The following is a 22,038-nucleotide window of genomic DNA, read 5'->3' as shown; positions in this document are numbered from 1 at the left end:
AGGACTATATAAAAAAAGTTTAATGTTTCTCGTTTCCTCAGATGAAGTTCAGCCTCTTACTTCAATGTGCATGTAAAATGCCATAAGACTTCATGTCAAACATCATAGTTCTTGAATAGTTATCACATTCTCCAGGTGATTTTTAAAGCTCGATATTAATTAAATACTCACAAGCGACTATACGAATATAACAAGTCTTATTTACAAAATAGAAATTGTTAATCAGACGGGTTGGCGGATGGTCAAAGGCAGCGAAGGATATTATGTATATGATAATTTCCAAGCATGCCTTCACAACGTGCTGAGAATACAGCGGTATTGTCGGCGCAGGCTATTTACGAACACACACTATTAATATACAAAGTTTATTAGTTCCATTCCAAAAAAGAATTTGCAAGCATAATCGTCTATATTCCGATATCAAAGGCACGTTGAAGCGCGCTAAAGGAAACTTTAATATGGTTTGAAATTGACCCAAGCGCCGCCCAGCTCTTCTATCCCAACGCTCAAGGGAACCTTGCCGCTCAACCCTTCGCGGATATGGTGGACGAAATTTCTATAACGACACTGATTTACGGAGAAATATTAGTGTATTTTATGAAGTTTTACTAGTTGTATATACACCAGAAACTACGCGTGCACTAAAATGGCATTATGGAAGAATCTGTGTCATCAAGCTTCGAATCTTCAACGGTACCCATACAATAATTCACGAATATTTAAAGAAATTGTTGGATAAGAAAGAGAGAGAGAAGTACGCTTGTAATGCGTACAGTATGTAAACCATATTATTTTTGTTATACATATTATGAATACATATATTACTATCTATAATAGAAGATCGTTGTGTGTTGATCTTAACAGAAGCGAAGTGAACAAGTACAACAGAAAGATAAAGGATGAAATTGGGGCACACATTTTTATTGAACACATTTTTAGAGAAACAACATCCACTGTATAGAAAACATCGATCGACTCGTTCAGATTTACTGCGACCACCAATGGGATCACGATCGCTACGTTTGCTTCATTAAGATTTCATTTAACGGATATACGCAAAATTAGCGGTGCTCGAAATAATCCGGCCCGTGGTATGTAATACGGCACCGGATATTGTATAATAATGCTGTAACCAATATTGTAACAAAAGAGCCGAATGCACGTAATGAGAACGGTATGCCGCGGATAATTACAGTTGTTTTTTATTTTCGTACCGGTCATCGATCCGCCGAATTTCATTCGATTCGGCTTGTCAATCCCTCGAGCACCCGGCGGGGCACGCGCGAACGCAAAATACGCGTGCCGCGTTGTTTCAACAAGCGAATTTAATACTCAGCGTTGTATTACCGAATACGTGGTGTATTCTCACATAGGTGAAACCCTCTTGTTCCCTCCGCCCCCCGGAAAGAAGACACTCGCTGCATCCCTTCTAATCGTCGACGCGAACGTGAAACGCCTCCTCGCACGCCAGAGAGAGATAGAAACAGAGAGAGAGAGTATGTGCAACGAAAGAACGCGTGCCACGGAAATGCCGTGGCTGTCGCGCACAGATCCGCGAATGCGACACGCCACGATGCACCGGATTCGTACCGCGAGGCGCATTCAGCCCCAGAGTGGCTCAAGATATGCGGCTGACGTTTATATGCAGTCTTCGCTAACAAGATTCCCGCGTTCCCCTGTAACGGAACTTGCGGCTGTTGTGTACGCAGAGAGTGTTAGATGGCTGCGACGAATTATGCGCACGCCGCGCCGGTTTTATACGCTCACGGCGCGGTCAACAATCTGCGCTGGAAGAGTTAAAACCTACGAGAGCTCAATGACGAACCTTCACTGGGTCTTCAGTCTAAAAGACGGGTTCTAAATTTTTTAGCGAGGAACTGATGAATTTTACAATACAAATTTGGACAATTGGGACTAATTTTATTAATTTTTCAATACAACTCAAAAAATCAATACGCGGTGATGTGTAGTTTAATATGATAGATGCATAAGGATCATTTAATTTAAAATAGCTCCACAATTGGTAAAGTAAATCTTACATTTTCAAAACCTAAAAATGTGTGTAAAAGCTAAATCTCCATTCCCGAAAAATTTCCGCCGAAATCTGTTTCAATTTCAAAACTTTAGCTAACACCAACGTATTTTACTACTCGATCTAGAAGACTTCCAAATGAAATGAAATTCTTTTTCTATGAATGTTACTTTGTGTCACTATATCTTTCAAATTACAGAGAATTTTTCTTTAAAAGGAAGAGTAACGAAGACAGAATATAACCCTATTTTAGCCACAACTGACCATGGCTGAATCATTCAACCGAGGATTATTTAATGGGTCCTCCACTTTTTGAGAAAGGTTCCGTAGCCCTGAATAGCTCTTAGCAATATTAAAAAACTTCTTCCAGAAAATTGCAGTCTTACGGCTGGAATAGTTTATAAAGTATTAAATATTTTGCTGCAGTCTGTAGCACCGACTCATGCGAAATGGAGGCTGTCTACTACAGTATGAGGATCTCCCACTGACTGTCCAACTTCTTATACATCACTATAAATTTTTTAGGTTACAGGTGACCTATTTCCAAGTATACGGGGTAGTCTACGAATAGTCCGCCACAATATTTGAACTGTTTCTAACAATTTAAAAAAAAAAAAAAATTTTTCAAACATTTTCAAAGTGCATTAATATTGAATGAGAGATTTAAAGTAAAAAAGCATTCAAACCCCTTCCTCCTTGACCGTTTTCATTAACTGAATTACTCGAACTTTGTTTGTCATATTTTTCGATGATAATTTGATGGTCAACGATTAAGAAGATCATATGTATTATGGCTTCAACACAAACTAAACAGTAAATTATGCTATGTGAAGACTTTCTACGGTAATGTCCTGCACTGTCAAACCCAGGCCAGAACACTATTGTAAGCTAGATCTGTCGTGTTCCGTCGTATCTGATTAATGTTTCATTACAAACAGAGAATCGATTGTCCGAAGTTCATCGATATATCTACGGACATGGGATTTGCACGTGATATCGATTTGCACTTAAGGGAAGGCACTAATTTCCATTCATATATGACACGCGGAATCTCGAACCTGGTCGCAAGATCGTGTGAAGGATTAACGATCGCTCGTGGGTCGTCGTCGTGAAAAATCCAAAGAACATCGTTTCACAACTTCCGGCGACTGTGGACCTTCCCACACAGTCAAGGCCGTTTTGCGCTTAATTTACATCGGACATCGGAAAAAGAGAAACATAGATTGCAAAGTTACCAAAGAATCCAGCTGGCGGTCTCGAGGGAAGTTCCCACAGGGGTCGCGCGTTCGTTGAAAATTTAAAGCGAAACTTGCCCTTGTATTGAGGGAAGTGAGACGACGCGACGTCGCGGAAGGGAGCAACGATTCCAGCGGAGAAAGAATTTGTTTCGACAAAAAGAACGTAAATAGCCCCGCTACTCCATCCCGCAATTTCGTTCTTAAATCAGACGTGATTCCGAGCTCTTTGTTCGGGCGACGGGGTCGGAACGGTCTATGTGACCGATTACAATCTGTTGCAATTGAGGCTGTTGATTAGGATGTTGTTTTATTAAAAATTATTAGAAGGGCTACCTCAAATATTTTTGTTGTTTTCGAAGATACATTAAATGTCTGAAATTTAAACAAAAATGAAGTGTAAATGTAGAAGTTTAACTGTGTGTGTGTGAAATTAAATATACTTTTACTTCATTTTGACCCCAAGAAATTTTCTGCTGAGCGAAATAAATTGTTATCTCATTCTATTTTTCATAGAGTTACGTACAAGAATGAAAACTTGTATAAAGATCCATAGTATAATAATAAGCAATACCACTCATGAAAATGCCCCTTGACTCTATGCTATATACAACTCAACCCATGATCAAGATGATTAATTAATCCTTCACTAATGCTACATAAGAACCACTTGCTAAATGAATATCGCGCGACTAATTGAAGACAGGTGCAGTATAACGCAGTAACATCTGGCAGATACAATTATACTTTAGCACAGTGGTTCTTAACCTTTTTGAAGTCAGGGAACACTTGTGATTATATGAAAAATTTGCGGAACACATCCCGCGTAGAAATAAATATATTACAGAAAATATATTATTAAATATATTTAATATATTTCGCGGAATTTTTTTCGCGGAACACCGGTTAAGAACCAGTGCTTTAGCAACTGCAACTAAAATTGTAATTAAATATGCTTTCCAGAAATATAAAACGGAAATTAAGAAACTATTTCAATTTGCACTCGATTATCCATTAGATTTGTTTTATAGGTACATTCTAACCGTGCTGCTGTGTAACTAGCGTCGTACATCCTTCGTACATCTTTTGTAAAGTAACGAAAAAATTAAAATGAAGTAGTCAAACTTCACCTGAGGAAACCAGACATTTTATACTTTTTTAAATATATTCCTGTAGATTTTGACGAGAGAATGTCGAAAATCGGAGTGTTAATCTTAGGAATCCACGGGTTAAAAAATTATGCATGTTTTAAAAAATTCACGAATGACATAATTTCCGAATTTCCTTAATAAAGTTAACATTGGTTATAATAATGATGACAACACCATTTGCCAACAAACTAATATGTTTAACAGACACCGAGTTTTAATAACGAAACTCTAGTATTGTCAATACTTTTGGATCAACTTGGTATAATCCAGCGTTACATCGCAACCAACAAAATCATTGTCGAACGCATAAACACGTTCACCGTACGCCAGCTCGAACAATAAAAGTGAACTTCACACCGATTGGAACATTTTCGAAACAACCGAGTGACGGATAATTGTGAAAAGTTTGCTCGTTACTCGCGAAAACCTCCGTGTACATCGAGCTTTCAGATAATTTGTTGTGTCCTACGCGGAGATGGGCGGAAGACTCTCCGAGCATGCGAGTTCCGCTATTAAGTAAAAAAGTGTATGAGTGCACTTACTGTTAGCATAAATTTGTAGACAAGCCGCGATGGCCCGAGCTAAAGTGATTGATCTTACTAAAGTGAAATGAGTTGCGATAAAAAAGATAATACACTTTTCATCATTGCTACAGGTACAATGTGTATTTGCATCTACGTTTATGGATTTCTCTGAACACTTATTGGAGCTGGAAAGTGCACAACTTTTATGGATCACTTAACTATGCAATGCATAAAGTAAACCGTAATTTTCTCCACGAATTTGTAGGACTCTATGACGGGAAATAAAAATTCAATGAACTAGTAGTCTTTATTATCTTAACCTTTCAATTTATTTATCTCTAGATAAAGAAACTAAGTTTTAATACATAGCCTGCTGTTTCTTAAAATTCTAATGAATGGATATAGATTTGATTTCTATAAGTTTTCCAACTTACTCCACAATTTGTTAAATTTTATTCCATTTTTAATCACATGGTATTTGTCACTATACAGTCAGTTAGCATTATAAGACCTTCGAAGTTACAGAATAATTTTTCTATAATATTAATAATGTATACTATTTTTTTCTGGTTGACATGCTGTCAATTTTATCTTGAGTTTTAATTATAGTACAAGTTACTCTATCATTTTTTGAACATTAATTGGGAGTATATTAAACTTCATATCCAAGTTAAAATCTGTTCGAAGTTGTACGACATGTGAAAAATAGTCGAAATCATTATTAAAACGTTCAGTGTTAAATGATGTGTAATAATAAAAGATATAAATAATATGTAATCATAAAATTGATTTAGAAGATATATAGTAAAAAACATTTCAGACAACCAAGTTAAAAATGATTCCAAACGGATGTTAGCCAGTAATCGCGTTACAACAAATTGCAAGAAAAAGAACCGGAAAGAACCTTTTTATCTAATACAAAATCTTTTTCCGGAATTTTTTTAAGAAATCATGTTATTCTCGTCGTTTGATACTCTATATTCGGTATAAATGTTTTAAATTGAAAATGTGCTTGCGTCGCACGCTGGGACGTCGCGAAAACTTATGAATCTTAAATGTGTTGTGTTCGCTGTTTTATTCGGCGGTTTTATTCCACGGTGCAAAAGATGAAAATGCTACGGGTGCGAAGGAAAATGTTCAGATGTTATGGACGGGATGAAATATGTTTTCCAAGTGGATTATTCTGAAGTAAGGCCGCCAACACTTTGAGATAGTCTAGGCATCTGCTAGGCAACCCAGTTTCGCCCTGTTTTCGTTAAGAGTTCTAGTTAAGTGGTTCAATCATGCGCGCTGCAAGACGGATATTTGGCTTGCCATGTTTATAGCAACGTTAGATGAGCAAAACTTGATACAAGCAGGAGGTAAGATTGAGAGCGGGCGGGACGAAGGGTTCGCGGGATTAGTGGCGAAGCCTCGAAATTAACGGATCCCGAGTTCCCGGTGGAAGTGAAAAATGTTCGTCGGGTCAGGCAGCCTGCTTGTATCATACTCTTACGAAAATTACAACCGCCGCGGAAGTATACTTTGCATCAAATATTACAGTGAAATTATAGTGTAATTAGAAGTGAAAAATGTAAAGTTCATTAGAAATCGTCTGATGTTTATGTAAACACAGTAATATCATGATGTATGCAAAAAGTTCTAGACTGAGATGTTACTTATATTATGACTAGACGGCGGATCTTTATGCAAACTATAATTTTTCTACCTGAATAGCAACAAAAACTGAAGTGATATAGACATTGATTTTCTTTGTTAATATGTTTAATAGGTTGAAAATAATATAACAGTATTTATAAATTCTTTTAACGTTTTTAATGTCACAACTATGTTGGTAAATGTATCATGTTTCGATTTTTTCAGGACTTACGCAACAGTTTTGAATTAGGGTTTTGTCCTGGTTTTCAGATCGAAAGTTTCACTGTTATGTCGAGCGGAAATTGCAAACTAAAATAAACTGGTTGCTGTAAACAAATATTGAGCGAGTGTGCGTAAGGCCGGCAACTGTGGCTATGCTTGCATTCGTGGCATAGTACCCGAAAATCATGCGCTGCGCACGAGCCAATAATAATTTGCAATCCTGTTAGAGGTAATCTGTATTTAGATAACAACTGTGCCAGTAAACCAACTGTTTACCCGGCTGGAATACGTAGCAATTCTAAGCAATTTCTACAACCTGAATATCCGGGAGCGGGGGAGTGGGTATAGTGGGTGAACAGCGTGCCTGATCGTTTTCTATTTCAAATTCGTCGAGCAAACATTAACGATCCCGTGCATTCGCCGTATAAACGATTACCTTCGAATCTGTATCCCATTAAAACCGAATCTCTGTTCCGGCCGTCGCGTCGCGCGTGCAAACAGTTTCGCCCTGCCGGGACACGAATAACCGTTCAAATTGTCACGTGTCGCGAGACACATGCTACGGTACAGGGTATCTAAAAAGTAATGGTCTTTCGTTCTACATTTGTAAAAGAATCTTGCCGCAAAATTGTTTATAAAGAGACATTCGGCGCTGGACCCTACCAAATCATTGTTTCGATACGATGCTATTCCCCACGCTGCTGCCGCGACCCAATCATGTGACACGTTTCGTATCTGTCGTGCACTTAGACCATATACAGTTACTCGAATTAATATTCGGAGGCTCAAAAAAAGACGATAACTGTTTTTATTATTGTACTATACGATTTGAACTTTTTTGGGAAGCTAGAGCAATTAGTTTACTACAGGATGTGAAAAAATTTTTTTCAAAAATAGCAATTGATCGGAATTGTAGAAAAAATACTAAAAGTTGCATTTTACAATTTTTTTATGTGGGCCATATTGAAAATTTAAAATGTACGTTTTCTAGGTCCGTGTCAATTATATGCACTGTGAAAGTTTCATCGAAATCGTTTGATGCGGGGAAAAACGACAGGCATTGAAAGATGTAAGAATTCTTAGATATATGCAGAAAATCGTGAAAATCTGCATATTTTTACCATCTTTAAACGTTAGTAGCTCATTGGAACGTCGACTGATTTTTACGAAATTTTCAGAATATGTTTAATTCACACATAAAAAAGTTGTAAAATGCAACTTTTAGTGTTTTCTCTACAATTCCGATCAATTGCAATTATTGAAAAAATTTCTTTTCACATCCTGTAGTAAACTAATTACTCTAGCTTCCCAAAAAAGTTCAAATCGTATAGTACAATACATTTCAAAAAGTTATCGTCTTTTTTTGAGCCTCCGAATATTAATTCGAGTAACTGTACATATACTTATAGAGCCGGCATAGGTTCCAAGATAACGGAGTATCTGGTGCCCACAGCTAACATCTCAAGGTAATTCAAAATGGTAGATCTTGAGCGTCAACTATGTAGTTGTCAGTAAGGTTCATCATACGAGGCTGAAATAACGCGTCTAGTTTAATGTAAATATCAAATAGCATTTGACTATGTTAGTGTTTCCCGTGGCAGCGCGGGAAATAACCACGAGGCCGCTGATTAAACTTAAATAATAATTCCGGCGTGCAATGCAGCTGTGATTAAATATGTAAAATCTAGGTTGTTCTGGTTCGTCGGGCAATAGAGGTGCTGCAGCTAAGGGATTTTATCTTCTTATCTTGGAACGTGCACTGCCGGGATCTATTTACTGTGATTTGCTGGATCCATATAATCTGAAAACATTTATTAACCCTTCGCAGTCGGAGTTATTTTAACTCGAAAATTAAACATTGCTTCCGACCTAGAATAATTCCATTGTATATGATTTATTTCAATTCATGGATATGAAATTGATATAATACCTCACGCAATATATAAATGTGTAGTTATTGATTAGATACCAACATATTTAATAATATAAACAATATTGTGAATAATGGTACAGCAATTTTTAGTGGTGACTCTGGATCACCATTCGATTGCTAAGGGTTAAGAAACTTCCACAATTCACATCGCAGATAAATGGAACCTACTGGAAAGTTCTATAATTATTTCGATTCCTGTGATATAAAGTAATTTAGCCAGTTTCGGATTTTTCCTCCAAAAATGGTGCACCATTCCTAATTGCAGGACTGCAAGGCTCACAATAAAAGACAGATTAATCTTCGGGTAATTGAAATCAGAAAACCGCCTTAAGGGGGTCGAAACCCCGTGGGAATCATGTATTTAACGCGGTTTCGTTTACCTTCGCCGTGATTACGAGACCGTTACCGGATTGCATCCGCGGTTTACGACTAAGCCGGCGCGGTGGTGTATTAATTATTCCCTGACGGAGGCTTATCGACTAGTTGACAGGCTATACCGGAGCGCGATGCTGGGAGGTGCGGGTGGAGTTACCAGAAAATAAAAAGAGAAAGGAGCGCAAAACCGAGAAAAATATGGATAAGAGCGGATGAATTATGACACTAGACTACGTGGCGGATTAACGCGGGGCAGAAGTGCCAAGCTGAGGAACGTGCAGACCGTCTTCGAACTGTTTTTTTTCTTCTCTCTTTCGTACGCATCGCATGGGCACGTCTGAGGCCTCAGCCTGAATCTGGAGGGTAGGTGTGGCACGTGAAGAGAAGCATCATTAGTTAGCCGAGCTCGAGTAGAGATTTCTCCCCTTTCCTCTGCTCTTCTCCGTCTCCTCCTTCTTCGTCTTCTCTATTTTCCTGCTCGTCTTCCATCCGTCTTCCCGCGTGTGTATATATTTTCCCTTTTCCGTACCATTCCGTTCCGTTCCGTCCCCTCTCCTTTACGTCGCACACATACACAGGGTTTCCTCGCGCGAGCCTAACCCCAAAGCAGACGTTTCGCATCGCGCCGGTAACGAGTGATGCCAACCAAGTAAAACGACAGGGAAACCTTTTCAGACGGTCTCTCGATCACGGATCTCGTCGACGGAGTCTGGCAATTACCGAGCACACGGAATTTTTACTTTGATCCCTGCGCCGATCATCCGCAGGCTCGTTAACGCCCGCACGGTTTTTACGCCACTTGCGAATTCCCGCGTCACAGGTAAATCAGGCGAGCATGTATATCCGTGCAGATTTAATTAGTTCGAGTGACCCCACGATTTTCCTGGCCCTACAGTTTGCGAGAGAAAACCGTCTCGTGTCCATTGTTGCACTTTTCAGCATTGTTCGGTAAGTGGTACACAGGTCGAGTCACTTGACTGTGCCACCTGAATTTACCCATTAACTGCTTGTCGTGTAGGAAAGTGTTTCAAACAAGAGCCGTTTGATATTGAAAGGTGTGTACGATGTGGTAATTAGTCCTTTTTACGCTACGCCTTTTTAATGAGATGGAACGACGACTCTGAATTTTTGTATCGCAGTGTACAGTAATAGAATATATTGAATGCCAATTATAACTAAAAAATTACTACGGCATGTGAAGTCGAAAGCTAGTGATTACTGAGATATCCTTCTCGGAATTCCTGTAGTGATTCTAAGCACCATTTTCCCTTGCCCATTCGCGCCGAAACATTTTGTTTTCGAGTTATTAACAAAAAACACAAACCAATCAGAACGCGGTTGACTCTCACTCATCGCGTCATCTTACCTGCAAAACTATTTCGATTCCAAAAATGAGCGAAGATGTACAAAGCATAACTCACGCCTTAATACTTGCGCCAACTTGTAATCTCTGTTAAAAACAACTCCGTCGTGCTGTCTAACTCGATTAATCCCTTCAGACGTGACAAAGACGCTTATAAATGTGATTAAAAGCATCCACGGAAGAAACTGTATCAAAGTACGCCGACGAAGCTTCTGTGTCACAAGCTTGAAGTTTAATGCATGGTCTCGTGTTCGTATATTAATTAGGAATTTTGGTGGACTTCTACAAAAATTAATGGTCGGCGTATGTGACCTGCGACGTCTTCTTAATAGTCTGATAAAGACTTTTTAATACTATTCTAGACACGCCTCTGGTCTTGTACCGCATAGATATACAGGGTGGGGCGGAAATCGTAATACAAACGTGTAGGGGATGATTCCACATGAAAAATAAGAAAAAAATTAGGTATAACATTTTTTTCATCCGAAGTTTCGTTTTCGAAAAAATCGAATTTCAAAATGCAGAGAATATGTGTCTGATCATGACCAACCAATTCTACTTCCTGCGTGAACTACTACACGCGATCCCGACTGATCTTTAAATTCGATTTTCTCTAAAACGAGGCGTCAGACGAAATAGTTCTATTCCTTTTCACCACGCTTATAATTAACTTGCCGAGTTGTTGTTGTATGCGTCAAATCTTGCAATCGAATTTTAAACCACTTCCCGATGAGCTAGAGACTTGAAACTTTATACATAGCTCAGAACTGGATGACAATGCAATATTAAACACAAATTTAAAACAAAAAACTGTGCGTTCAGGAGAAAAAAGTTTTAATATTAAGTAGTACGTCATCGCGTTCAGCGATCCCCACTCCGCGCGCCAGCGCTCCCTACTCCACCACGCGTTCCCACTCCCACTCATCCCAACTCCACTAATCCATTTCGCACCGAAGGAGCTCAGTCAGTGTGGTGTTCCGTTCATTCTGTTCCATTTCAGACAATTTCGGACTACATAAAGTGACGTCGCGTCGTCTCTCGGAGTCATCCCCTCGATCTATCTCGCGTATTTCCATATCTTGCGTTTCTATATCTTACTATTTCATACCAGTATTACTATATTCTGCGTTTCATTTAAAAAAAACTAAAACATAGAAAATAAAAAAATATATAAAAAAAAACTTTTTAAAAAACATGCTTATATTAAAATGCACTAAAAAGAAGAAAATAATTTTTTAGGTGGTTTTTAAAAAGTTTTTTATATTTATCTTTTTTTCGATTTATTTTTACATGTAGAATCACACTCCCAGTCCGGTTGTGGTACGATCTCCAACCCATCCAGTATTCAACGATATATAAAAATGCGATTATTTACCGAGAAAATTAATGTATCTCGATGGTATGCCAGAAATTGGAGGGGATCAATCGAATTTAAACATAGACGAGGTGCTTAAAACTATGGAAATCGATAGTTTTCTCTAAACGAATGCAATTCTGCTCGATAACAATCAGTTGTTTTCTTTACATTCGTATGAAGGGTGTAATGAAACTGCACTCGCACGATTACTCAAGCAAATGTTACAAGAATATGCGTCGAAAAAATCGCTTTATTGGAAAGCGTGGAATCGATAAAGCGTAAGAACGAGCAAAGAACGTGATAAATCAGCCTCTGCTCATGGATATACGACGACGTACAAAAGAATAACCATGTAGAACCGTAGAACCTATTAAGAAACCAGCTCTCTCACTATCGGTGATTCAACGAGTGCGATTTCCGAAAAAAATCCGAGAAAAGAGGTAAAAAAACGCCGTGTTATCAGCGGTAAGTGGCCTGACCGCGTGAAATAAGGCCTCTAATTGCATCGCGTTTGTTAATGAACCCGTGCTGAACTTCGCTCGCCAGCGGAAATCCAATTCTTCTTTTCTCTCTCTTTTCTCTATTGAACGTGCATGTATGCTCGCCAGCAGCATCGATCGATTGACATCGTCATCCGCGGCCTAGAGCTACGCGTAATATCGAATCGCATATGGCCATACACAAACGGCATAGTGAGTTTATCGCAGATTCCCACATGGCCTCGTAATATGTACCGCGCTGTTTGTTCACAGCCAACATGACGCGTGCACTTTTCCGAGGAAACGCGCCGCTCGAAAACCCCAAACATTGTTTCGCTGCGTCGAAACATTGAAGACACCGACCCCTTATCAGTGTGCAAACCAGACCCGTTTGCGGAATACATACTACGAGCCAAGCATACTCTCGAGCGTTGCTTGCGATGCAGCGGACATCATGCTGCCGTCTGTGAGATCGTTGACCTAGGACAGCAAGCATTAAAATCTCAGACATGACACATTTCTAACCCTTGTGTCAGTTCATAAGATCCCTTGATTTTTCCTCCAGTCTTACTATTTTTCTTCGGACCCTAGAATTTTTCTTTAATCCCTACGATTTTTTTCTGAGACCCCTCGATTTTTCATTGAGCCCTAAGATCTATGTTCTGGTCCTACAATTTTTCTATACCTTCACCAATTTATAAAACATTGCGAGGCAATGTTAGAAATTGGTGCCGACTATACAGGGTGTGGCCAGACTGTTGGTACAACCGTGCAACGGATGATTGTACACGTAAAAGTAAGTCGAAAAAGAAGAAATAACATTTCTTCGTTTGACATCTCGTTTTTCAGAAAATCAAGTTTAAAAATCCGACAGGAAATAGAATTGATATTCAAACTCGATTTTCTCGAAAACGAGGCGTCAGACGAAACTATTTAAATAAACTATTTAAATAAAAACAAATTTGTTAAAAATACCACGTTTTAAAACGGACTAAAAAGTATAAAATAAATTTTTTTTAAATACCACGTTTAAGAAACGGACTAAAAAGTATAAAATAATTTTTCCTAGCCCCGTACAGGTTTCTAACCCTGTACAGATTCCTAACCCCTATACAGATAGTCCTGAAAAGTTGTGATTGTGAATTTTTAATTGCTATGGAAAAACTTGTAAGATTTAAAACGAAAAACGTGGGGCGCAAGATAATAGTAAGGAGTGTAGAGAGTAGCTGCCGTTAAGAAAACTCACACAACAGCTCATATCATTTGCAGTGCAATAAAATTGTTAGTGACTTAGGTGAACTATTCATGCATCAATTATCTATTGCATGCGCCGCACGTGTTTCGTTTTAAATCGTACAAGTATTTCCATAGCTATTAAAAATTCACAATCACAAATTTTCAGGACTATCTGTATGGGGCTAGGAAAAATTATTTTATACTTTTTAGTCCGCTATTTAAACATGATATTTTTTTATAAATCTATTTTTATTTCAATTATTTTATACTTTTTAGCTCGTTTTTTAAACGTGGTATTTTTAAAAAATTTATTTTATACTTTTTAGTTCGTTTTAAAAACGTGGTATTTTTAAAAAATTAATTTTTATTTTAATAGTTATTTTCTGATTTTCAGTTTGTGTGTGTAAAATTTTTCAATCGATTTTGAACATTTTGATGAGATTATAACAGAGACATTTTCAGACCGTATTGCGACCGCGTCGTATCGAAAACAAACGCCGTGGTAAAATGTCAAAGATAAAGGTTCGACGGAGAATCTCGGTGTAACTGTTCTTTCGCTTGGTGAACAAACATTATAGTATAATAGTACGTAGTAACTTTGTAAACACTGCACGGAGCTCGAACGCACACTTAAGCTCCTTCGTTGCGAAGCGGGTCAGTGGAGTGGGGATAAGTCAGAGTGGGAACGCGTAGTGGAGTAGGGAGCGCTGTCGCGCGGAGTGGGGATCGCTGAACGCGATCACGTAAGTACTACCGAGCGTACCGCGAAGAGATGTAACCTCTTTCTTAAAAAAGGCTTTTTTAAACATTTCTTTTCTAAATATTGCATTGTCATCCAGTTCTGAGCTATGTTTAAAATTTCAAATCTCTAGCTCATCGGGAAGTTAGTTTAAAATCAATTGCAAAATTTGTACCGAACAGACAACCAGACAAACAGACAGACAAGAATGCGAGCTAATAAAAACGTGGTAAAAATGATATTCCTTCTTTCCGACTTATTTTGATATGTACAATCATCCCCTTTCCGGTTGTACCATACGCACGGCGACACACTGTCTAATTGATTAATAAAACTGTTTACGTAAAATGTAACCGCATGTGCTCTACTTTCAAATTGTGAACAACTTTCCGTAATTGTCCAATCATTGTGTTAGAAGGGTTCGAGTAGAACTTTCTGACTTGTATTTTCCAACATTAAAAGATGAAAAATACAGTGGTGTTTCTAGCAAAGCTTCAGTGAGATATCAAAACAATTTTCTTCTAGCAAAAACAGTCGAAATATTCCTTTCCCGCAGGGAACCTGCTACGACCTTCTCCGCACGGAAGCATGATAATATAGTAATTGACAGGATTGTTTGCAGATTCGCCTATGGGCACGAAACGAACATTTAATTGAAATCGAACGTGCCCGAGGGTTGTACGTCAAACTGCTATCCAAACAGAATCTGCTTCCATTCTGAGCGAGCGAAGGTCAATCGAATATCCCCCGGCGCTCGCAGATATTGTTTCATTCTTTTCTTTTTTCAAACGTTTGTTAGTGAACAAATTTAATAACTACGCTGTGCCGCATGAGAGACGCGGACAAAAGAAAACCACAGCGTGGAAGGACGTTCATGAATTGACTTCCTCTGATACTCTGGTTCTTGAATAATGGCTCGCCAAATAACAGCTTAGAACACTGAACTGAAATTTGGTTAAGAGCTCTTCATCATTACTGTATAATTCTCCACTATCAAGATCAAACAGAAAGATTATTCGATGTGATCCTTAAAACGAAAAGTTAGAAAACGATGAGATCAAATGCTGAGCTTAAAGTCCAAACGAATGAAAAGTTTCTAACTTTAGACTTTTAGGGACTCAGCTCCCCAGTTAAAAATTTTGGACAAATATCTGAAACTTTTTTCAATCCGCCACTAGCTTGCTTGCTTTTCCTTTCCAGTTATACCCGTTACGTCTCGAAGGGATATGCTTTGCACTCAAACATAAAGAAAAGAGCAGGAATAAATGCGGATCCATAAAGGAGATTTTCTTTCCTCTTTCTCATTCAGAATACCGTCTTTCGAAGAAGAAAGGAGGTTGTGTCGATTCTATTTCAAAGAGAGCCAAATACCTCCTTTTAAAACTCCCTTTCCTGAAATCCAGCTAATAAAGTTAGGATACGAGACGCGAAGAATTCCGGTAGAAAGCGTACGACGGTGTTAATAAGAATATCTGTGAAATAAAGGTGACCGTATTCAAACGGAAGCTCCACGGGAACAAATAGATTTGCTTCCCTTTTTGTACGTCGGATCTCAAGAGTACGACGAGAGTGGTGCTCTCGCGCGCGAACGGAAACTCATTATTAGCCAGCGGATTTTATACATTTACGATAAAAATGAGTAGATGAAACTTAAAGCAATAAGAAAAAGTCGAAAAATATAGAATATGGCTACATTATTTTCAAACAATTAAAATTATATACATAAGAAATAAATTTTTATTTAGCTCCATATATATATATATAATTTCCCTGAAAATTATGGATAAATATTTTATTTTGCATAAAGATCCGCTGTCTGCTTATTACGCACCGATGCGATATTTACAAATTTCTTTGGAGCACCGTTGAATACTTATGAGCAAGCTACTTTCCGATAACAGCGTCAGATGTTGCGGACACTGATTCCGCTTGCTTCGTGGCGAACAAGGTTCCTGCCGAACCATTGTTCGCGTTTCAACCCGCTTTTCCCGAATATTTCATTCCATATGATGTTTTTGTGAACAAATGCAGGTGCAACGTTGTGAACTTTGTGAACTAGATTAATTTGTCGTGAAAGTCTGTAAACTTACAGTGTGCTCGAATTGGCAGGAAATACATAGTAACACAATAATTGCTTCTGTAATTTTTAAACAGGGACTTCCACTAAAAAGTGTTATTTTAAATGATAAAAAACGCTCTTTTTCCTACAATTGAAAATTATTTACACTTTACAACTTTTTTACCATGTCTACAATTTTACTAACCGCGTGTCGAAGAGTGACAACTCTACTCAACGCTGTTGATATATGACGCCATTTATACAGTTCCGAGAACTATTGTATACATATACATTCGAGGAACCATATCTGCGGGTGTTGATATATGACGTCATGATACAGAAATTAATACTGTTCCGAGAACTATTGTTTTAAACATTCCAGGGACCATATCTGCCGGTCCTGTTACATTAAACTTCTCGATATCTCAGGTTTATAAACAAAGATAGAGCGGCGGCCCTTTTGGTATAAAATGTACCGGCGATCTCCGGACCAGTGATGCCAGAACCGTGGTACTGTGGTACTAAACCATACCCCCACTATAGCCTACTATTGCCCTGTTACGGTGAAATAGGATACTTCGTGAAGATCGACGTATTTCACTTTCGCGAATCACTACTCAGACGTTTCAGGAACACAAAATGACTTTATTTAAAGGTTGAATCGGCTTGACGTGCCGTAGCAGGGGTAACAGTCGACTAACTCGATACAAGAATTTAGAGTGTCTTATATACTAATGTATAATCTTATGGATATAATGGATAATCTTTGAGGGTGCAAGGTTTTGAGATTATTCTATGGCACAAAGTATTGGGCCGCTGAGTCACTGATGAACTTGGCCCTGGTGACGTGTTGCGAGGGTTGGCATCTTGGTCTTATTGGGCCGTGACAGCCCCTACGTTCCTTTCCAACGCGCCCGCGCGCTACACACACCAGCGTACCTCTACTGTATCTGTACTCCAATCACTCTATTTTCGCGAATATCTCGGGAACTAAGGCCGAGCGACGGATAATTTATAAAGAAAAGTTGTTCAGAACGGTGTCCTTGACAACATATGTCAAGGTGAAGGTTAATCCGAGATGGGTCCTCTCAAAGCTACATTTACCGAAAACAGAGAAAAAGGAGTTGGTAATTGATCAGTAAGGGTCCATTCCGATTCACGCATGATGCGCATACACTGTATAGTGTAGTATAGGAGTCTCTATGCATACACTATACAGTGTATGCGCATCATGCGTGAATCGGAATGCACCCAAAATATATACTGTGTGCTTCTCACACAAAAAGGTAATGGCATAAAAGAAAGAATGAACAATACGGGTAGGAGTTGACCCATTAAAAATATGTATACATACAGCGATGTTCCTCGGAACAAGTCGAGATGTCTCGATAGTTCTAAACATACAAGCGAACAACTTTATTCTTCGGTGGACTTTATCTCCTTTTGGATTGTACAAACTTTCTGCCATTACTGCCACCATGCGAAATATCTTACAACTTTTAAACGCGATTCCGCAGCAAGTACAAAAAGGCAGAAAAACAGTCAATTTCAACCTTGAGTCTCGGGATAGCTTGTATAACTTAGGTCTGTGTAAAGAATGTCATAATATTTCTTCCACTTTCTTCAATTGTTTCTTGGAAGTATTCTTTGCTAAAAGTTCTTTCCTTAATACGAAAATGAAATATACGGAGAGTCTGGAAATTGGTACAATAAAATGATAACATCTGATGATATAAATCTGTTGTAAGTTGAAATTATGTCTTTACATGAATCACTTTGTATACAAAACCAAGCGAGTGTGTAAGAATACGTGAACACGACTGAATTTCGATCATATTTTAGTTGAATCTTGATTATCCGAACTAATCAGTGGAACATGAATGTTGAGGTAATAGAACATTATCCTAACTGCAATACTAGATTCAATCATCATGGATTTGTTCAATAAATCGTGTTGTACACGGATCGTGTTAGATTGGTGAAACATGTAATCGGATAAATGGGAAATCAGATATCAGCTGTTTGGATGATCGAGTTTCTACTGACAATGAAACAAGCAAATATGCTCCGAATTATGCCATGTTTGGTCTCATTTTAATAAGAAAATTGCCACGCATACGTTGGCAACAGTTTCATATAGAAATAATTAATCCTTCAAGATTTGCATTCAACAGCAGAGGGGATAAATTTTTTTAGAAACAACGCAACACCTGCGTTACGTATATCTGACTTTTATTGTGCATTTTGTACTGTTTAAAAGGTACAGGAACAATCCTGTTAAAATGTTTCGTTCCAAGCTGAAAATCGTCGAATCCCTACCACCCCCTTTGTAGAACGGTGTTATTTTGCAAAGCTGGACAAGTATGTACACTTCAGTGGCGGTATGAATTTTCAATTAAATCGGAGCATCGCGTATCGAGCTGGGTACGTGTTATCTTTTCTGCGGGAACGTGAAATGGATTTTAATGCACTCACCAGTCAATTGTAGCCTCCCGGCGTTGCTGCTGACGACCGTTTCCTGCGTCAGACGATGATGCGTCCTGCACCGATAAGTCTGTTTCGCGTCCTCCCGTGTGATATTCAGTATCATCAACTCGCCGCTCGATAGCATGTGATACTTGCCATCTGAGAACATACACATCGGATTTCAATCTCACCGAAGCACTATTGTAACATTCTTCGGTTTCATTTGTCCAACATAAGTCGAATGAAAATTGGATCGAGTTGGAAAATTTGATTGGGTTCGCAAGTTCTTTATTGGAAATGGGTGTTAAAAAATGTACACTGGCACTTTCAATATTGAGCTGTTCTTTATTATACGGCGCGAGAGGAAGCTCTTTACTCTACTAATTGTTAGCTGTGACTGATCCCAAAAGGAAAACCGTTGGAACCTCGAAAGGAAACCAGAGTCCGTCTCTTGAAACAAAGTTTCATATGGGATACATTCGAAATCTCTGTTTAGGAATGTTTCTAAGATCGTTTCATCGGTAGTTCGTAATCTCTGTTTATTAATACGATTGACTCATTTTTGACAGCGAACAATCAGTTAATTGTGCTTGTAACTTATTGATAATACAACATTCTTCCCCTGAAGATTTAAACACGATCTAAATATGCAATAGTAACTTCTCCGTTATGACGTCTGATTCAAGAGGCACTGTACGCAACTGTTGTGTACAAAATGGAAACTGTACACTCAAGTAAATTTAAATCGTGCAAAACTTTACATATCGGTCATCGGTGGCCAGCGCAGTGTAATCGTAACTTCTGTATTGAATGTGGACTGACACGGAGACCGTACTAATAAACAGATCGAATGATTCTTCAACGTCGAGGAAGCCGAGAAATGCATTATCTCTTTAAATGAATAATGAGAAATGAAGGATAGAAATGAAAAGCTTTTTATGTGTTGCTAAATAAATACGAGATCATTAGTGAAGGAATACAATAAGTTTTAAAGATTGTAATAATGTCTGTCTGCGTTTCGGACATACATTTCTCTGATTTAGTATATAGCCTGAAAATATAAAATAAACTTATTTTCATTTTATCTTACGGGAATGGATTCTTATTACGCGTGCATGTTCTCGATAATTAAAAAATCATTAACGAGTATTTCGTAATTCCCACGAAACAAACAAATTGAAGATTTAAATGAACGACTAACACAAGAATTAAATGAAATAATATTTTGTACCAAACATGTGTACATTTTTCCAAAAATTAATAATGAAAATTGATTCAATAAAAGTCTATTCGCTTTTACAATGAATTTGATCTCTTATTACAATTATCGAGTTTGTAACGATTTAACAATTACTACCTTCTCTTCGGAGGTAAGAATCTCGAAAGTAAAGTACGATAATAAATACTGAAGAGCCAAGTTGAATTTAACCGGCTCGCCCTTTCGTTTGGTCCCAGTTTGTTCAACTTGGCGGCACGCAATGGTAAAAGTTTTGCCGACTATCGATCGTCTTCCTCCAATCGTCGAGTATATTAACAAATCCGTCTGGATTATTAGTGGGCACATTCAAACCGGCTCCGCATAGGTACCGTAATCGAACTCCTCTATAATTAATGAAGTTTACCTCGTTAACGACTCCAGGAGGAAACTTTGTGCGTTCCAGCCGATAGAAGAGACTACAATACGTCTATCGGCGAACCATCGCGCATTTTTCTATTAGCTACAACACCTACCATTATATTTATCGTCCATGGATTTAAATATCAGATTAACAAGTTCGAAAGTAAAATTGAATTTTCAAACGGACATTCTGAATAAATTTCAATTTCGCAATTATTACTCAATTTCAATTTTAAAAGTTATAACTAGACAATTATCTAACTAGGCTGCGGATAGTGTTCCTGATTTCTCAACATTTTTCATTTCTCGAGAAATGAGAAATAAGACTGTATTTCTCGAGAACTCTCGAGAATTCTCTATAATGTTTAATAAAATAAAAAAATATTGGAAAACTTATGATCCTTGGAATATCGTTGACAATATTTATCGAAAGCGCAAAAAACATTAACTCAATGTTTATTCCTGTCCAGTATGTACATTAGGGTGGACCTAAGCTATACTTGGAGAAAAATTATTATAATATATTATTGAGATAAAATGTACGCACAACCATCCAGTATTGTGCCTTTAGGTGAGAAAAAAATGTGTGCAAAGTTTGAGATCGATTGGATAAAAGGATGTCGTGGCGCACTTAAATTGAAAATTTTGAAAATTGTGGAATTCACCTTAACTATGTAACATGGCACATCGTTGGATTTGTCTTTTTTTCTGAATAGGAATATAGCATAATTATATGACCTCCTTTAAATAAAAATATCGATGACCTTGAAATTTCGAAATATGGTTTCCAAAAAATTCTTTTATTTTGTCATTGAACAGTGAAAATTTCTCCTCTGACATTTTTTCGTATAATCACAAGGAATATAGATATTTTAAATACCTACATTAAAATGTAGCAGATTTTGACTGATAGTAGGACATATGTATTTGTTCATTTCCGAAAATATGTTAGAAAATAAGTGAGATTCACAAGAATTTTCCTAGATTTAAATTTTTCGAGAAATGAGAAATAACCAACTATAAAATTTCTCGAGAAGGAATTCTCGAGAAGGAACACTAACTGCGGATCTATATGCAATAAAAGAAGCAATTATAAAAATAGATTTTCTTCTTTTAATAATTCCATTTATGTAGTTGATAATATACTGATACTCTTGAATCCTTCTTATCCTTTTACTGTTTCATGTTTCACAACTGCCGTATAGGTCACATATATGTGACACATACCTTTGATCAGGTTTAGAAATTCATCGTTACCACGATATTTAGAATACTTATTATATTTAGAATAATTATTAATTAAATTACTTTGATTTTCTAGGAATCTTGGGGGTTGATATTCAATTAGTCAGTTTATGCAAATGACTATACTAATTTGACCACCCACTGTAGATTGTCGATTCGTAACACTATGCAAAACTAAGAGCCAGCTCGTTCGGTTTCATTCAATTTACGTCTACGAATCATGATCGCAACGATCCTTTCATCGGCGAGTACTCAGCGCGGGGATGACGAGGAGAAGGAACGGAGGAGGAGGAGAAGGAGGATAATTATGAATGAAACTTTCCTCGGGACAACGGCCAGCCCATTTACTGCTGATCCTCCATAGAC

At 37.8% G+C, this 22,038-nt stretch overlaps 1 protein-coding gene across 8 annotated transcripts in view; it reads right to left on the bottom strand.

Annotated features, from left to right (window-relative positions):
- The window catches only part of LOC143207109 (cell adhesion molecule Dscam2), a 252,777-nt gene that overhangs the window by 118,708 nt on the left and 112,031 nt on the right, over positions 1 to 22,038 (bottom strand). For all 8 annotated transcript variants that reach the window (XM_076420195.1, XM_076420198.1, XM_076420199.1 and 5 more), the window contains exon 4: positions 18,819 to 18,968. In XM_076420195.1, the coding sequence (XP_076276310.1) occupies positions 18,819 to 18,968 (150 nt within the window). The remainder of the gene's footprint in view (positions 1 to 18,818; positions 18,969 to 22,038) is intronic.

This window comes from Lasioglossum baleicum, chromosome 3 (genome assembly GCF_051020765.1).
Source record: "Lasioglossum baleicum chromosome 3, iyLasBale1, whole genome shotgun sequence".
Classification (NCBI taxonomy): domain Eukaryota; kingdom Metazoa; phylum Arthropoda; class Insecta; order Hymenoptera; family Halictidae; genus Lasioglossum; species Lasioglossum baleicum.
This window is presented reverse-complemented; position numbering and strand designations above follow the sequence as displayed.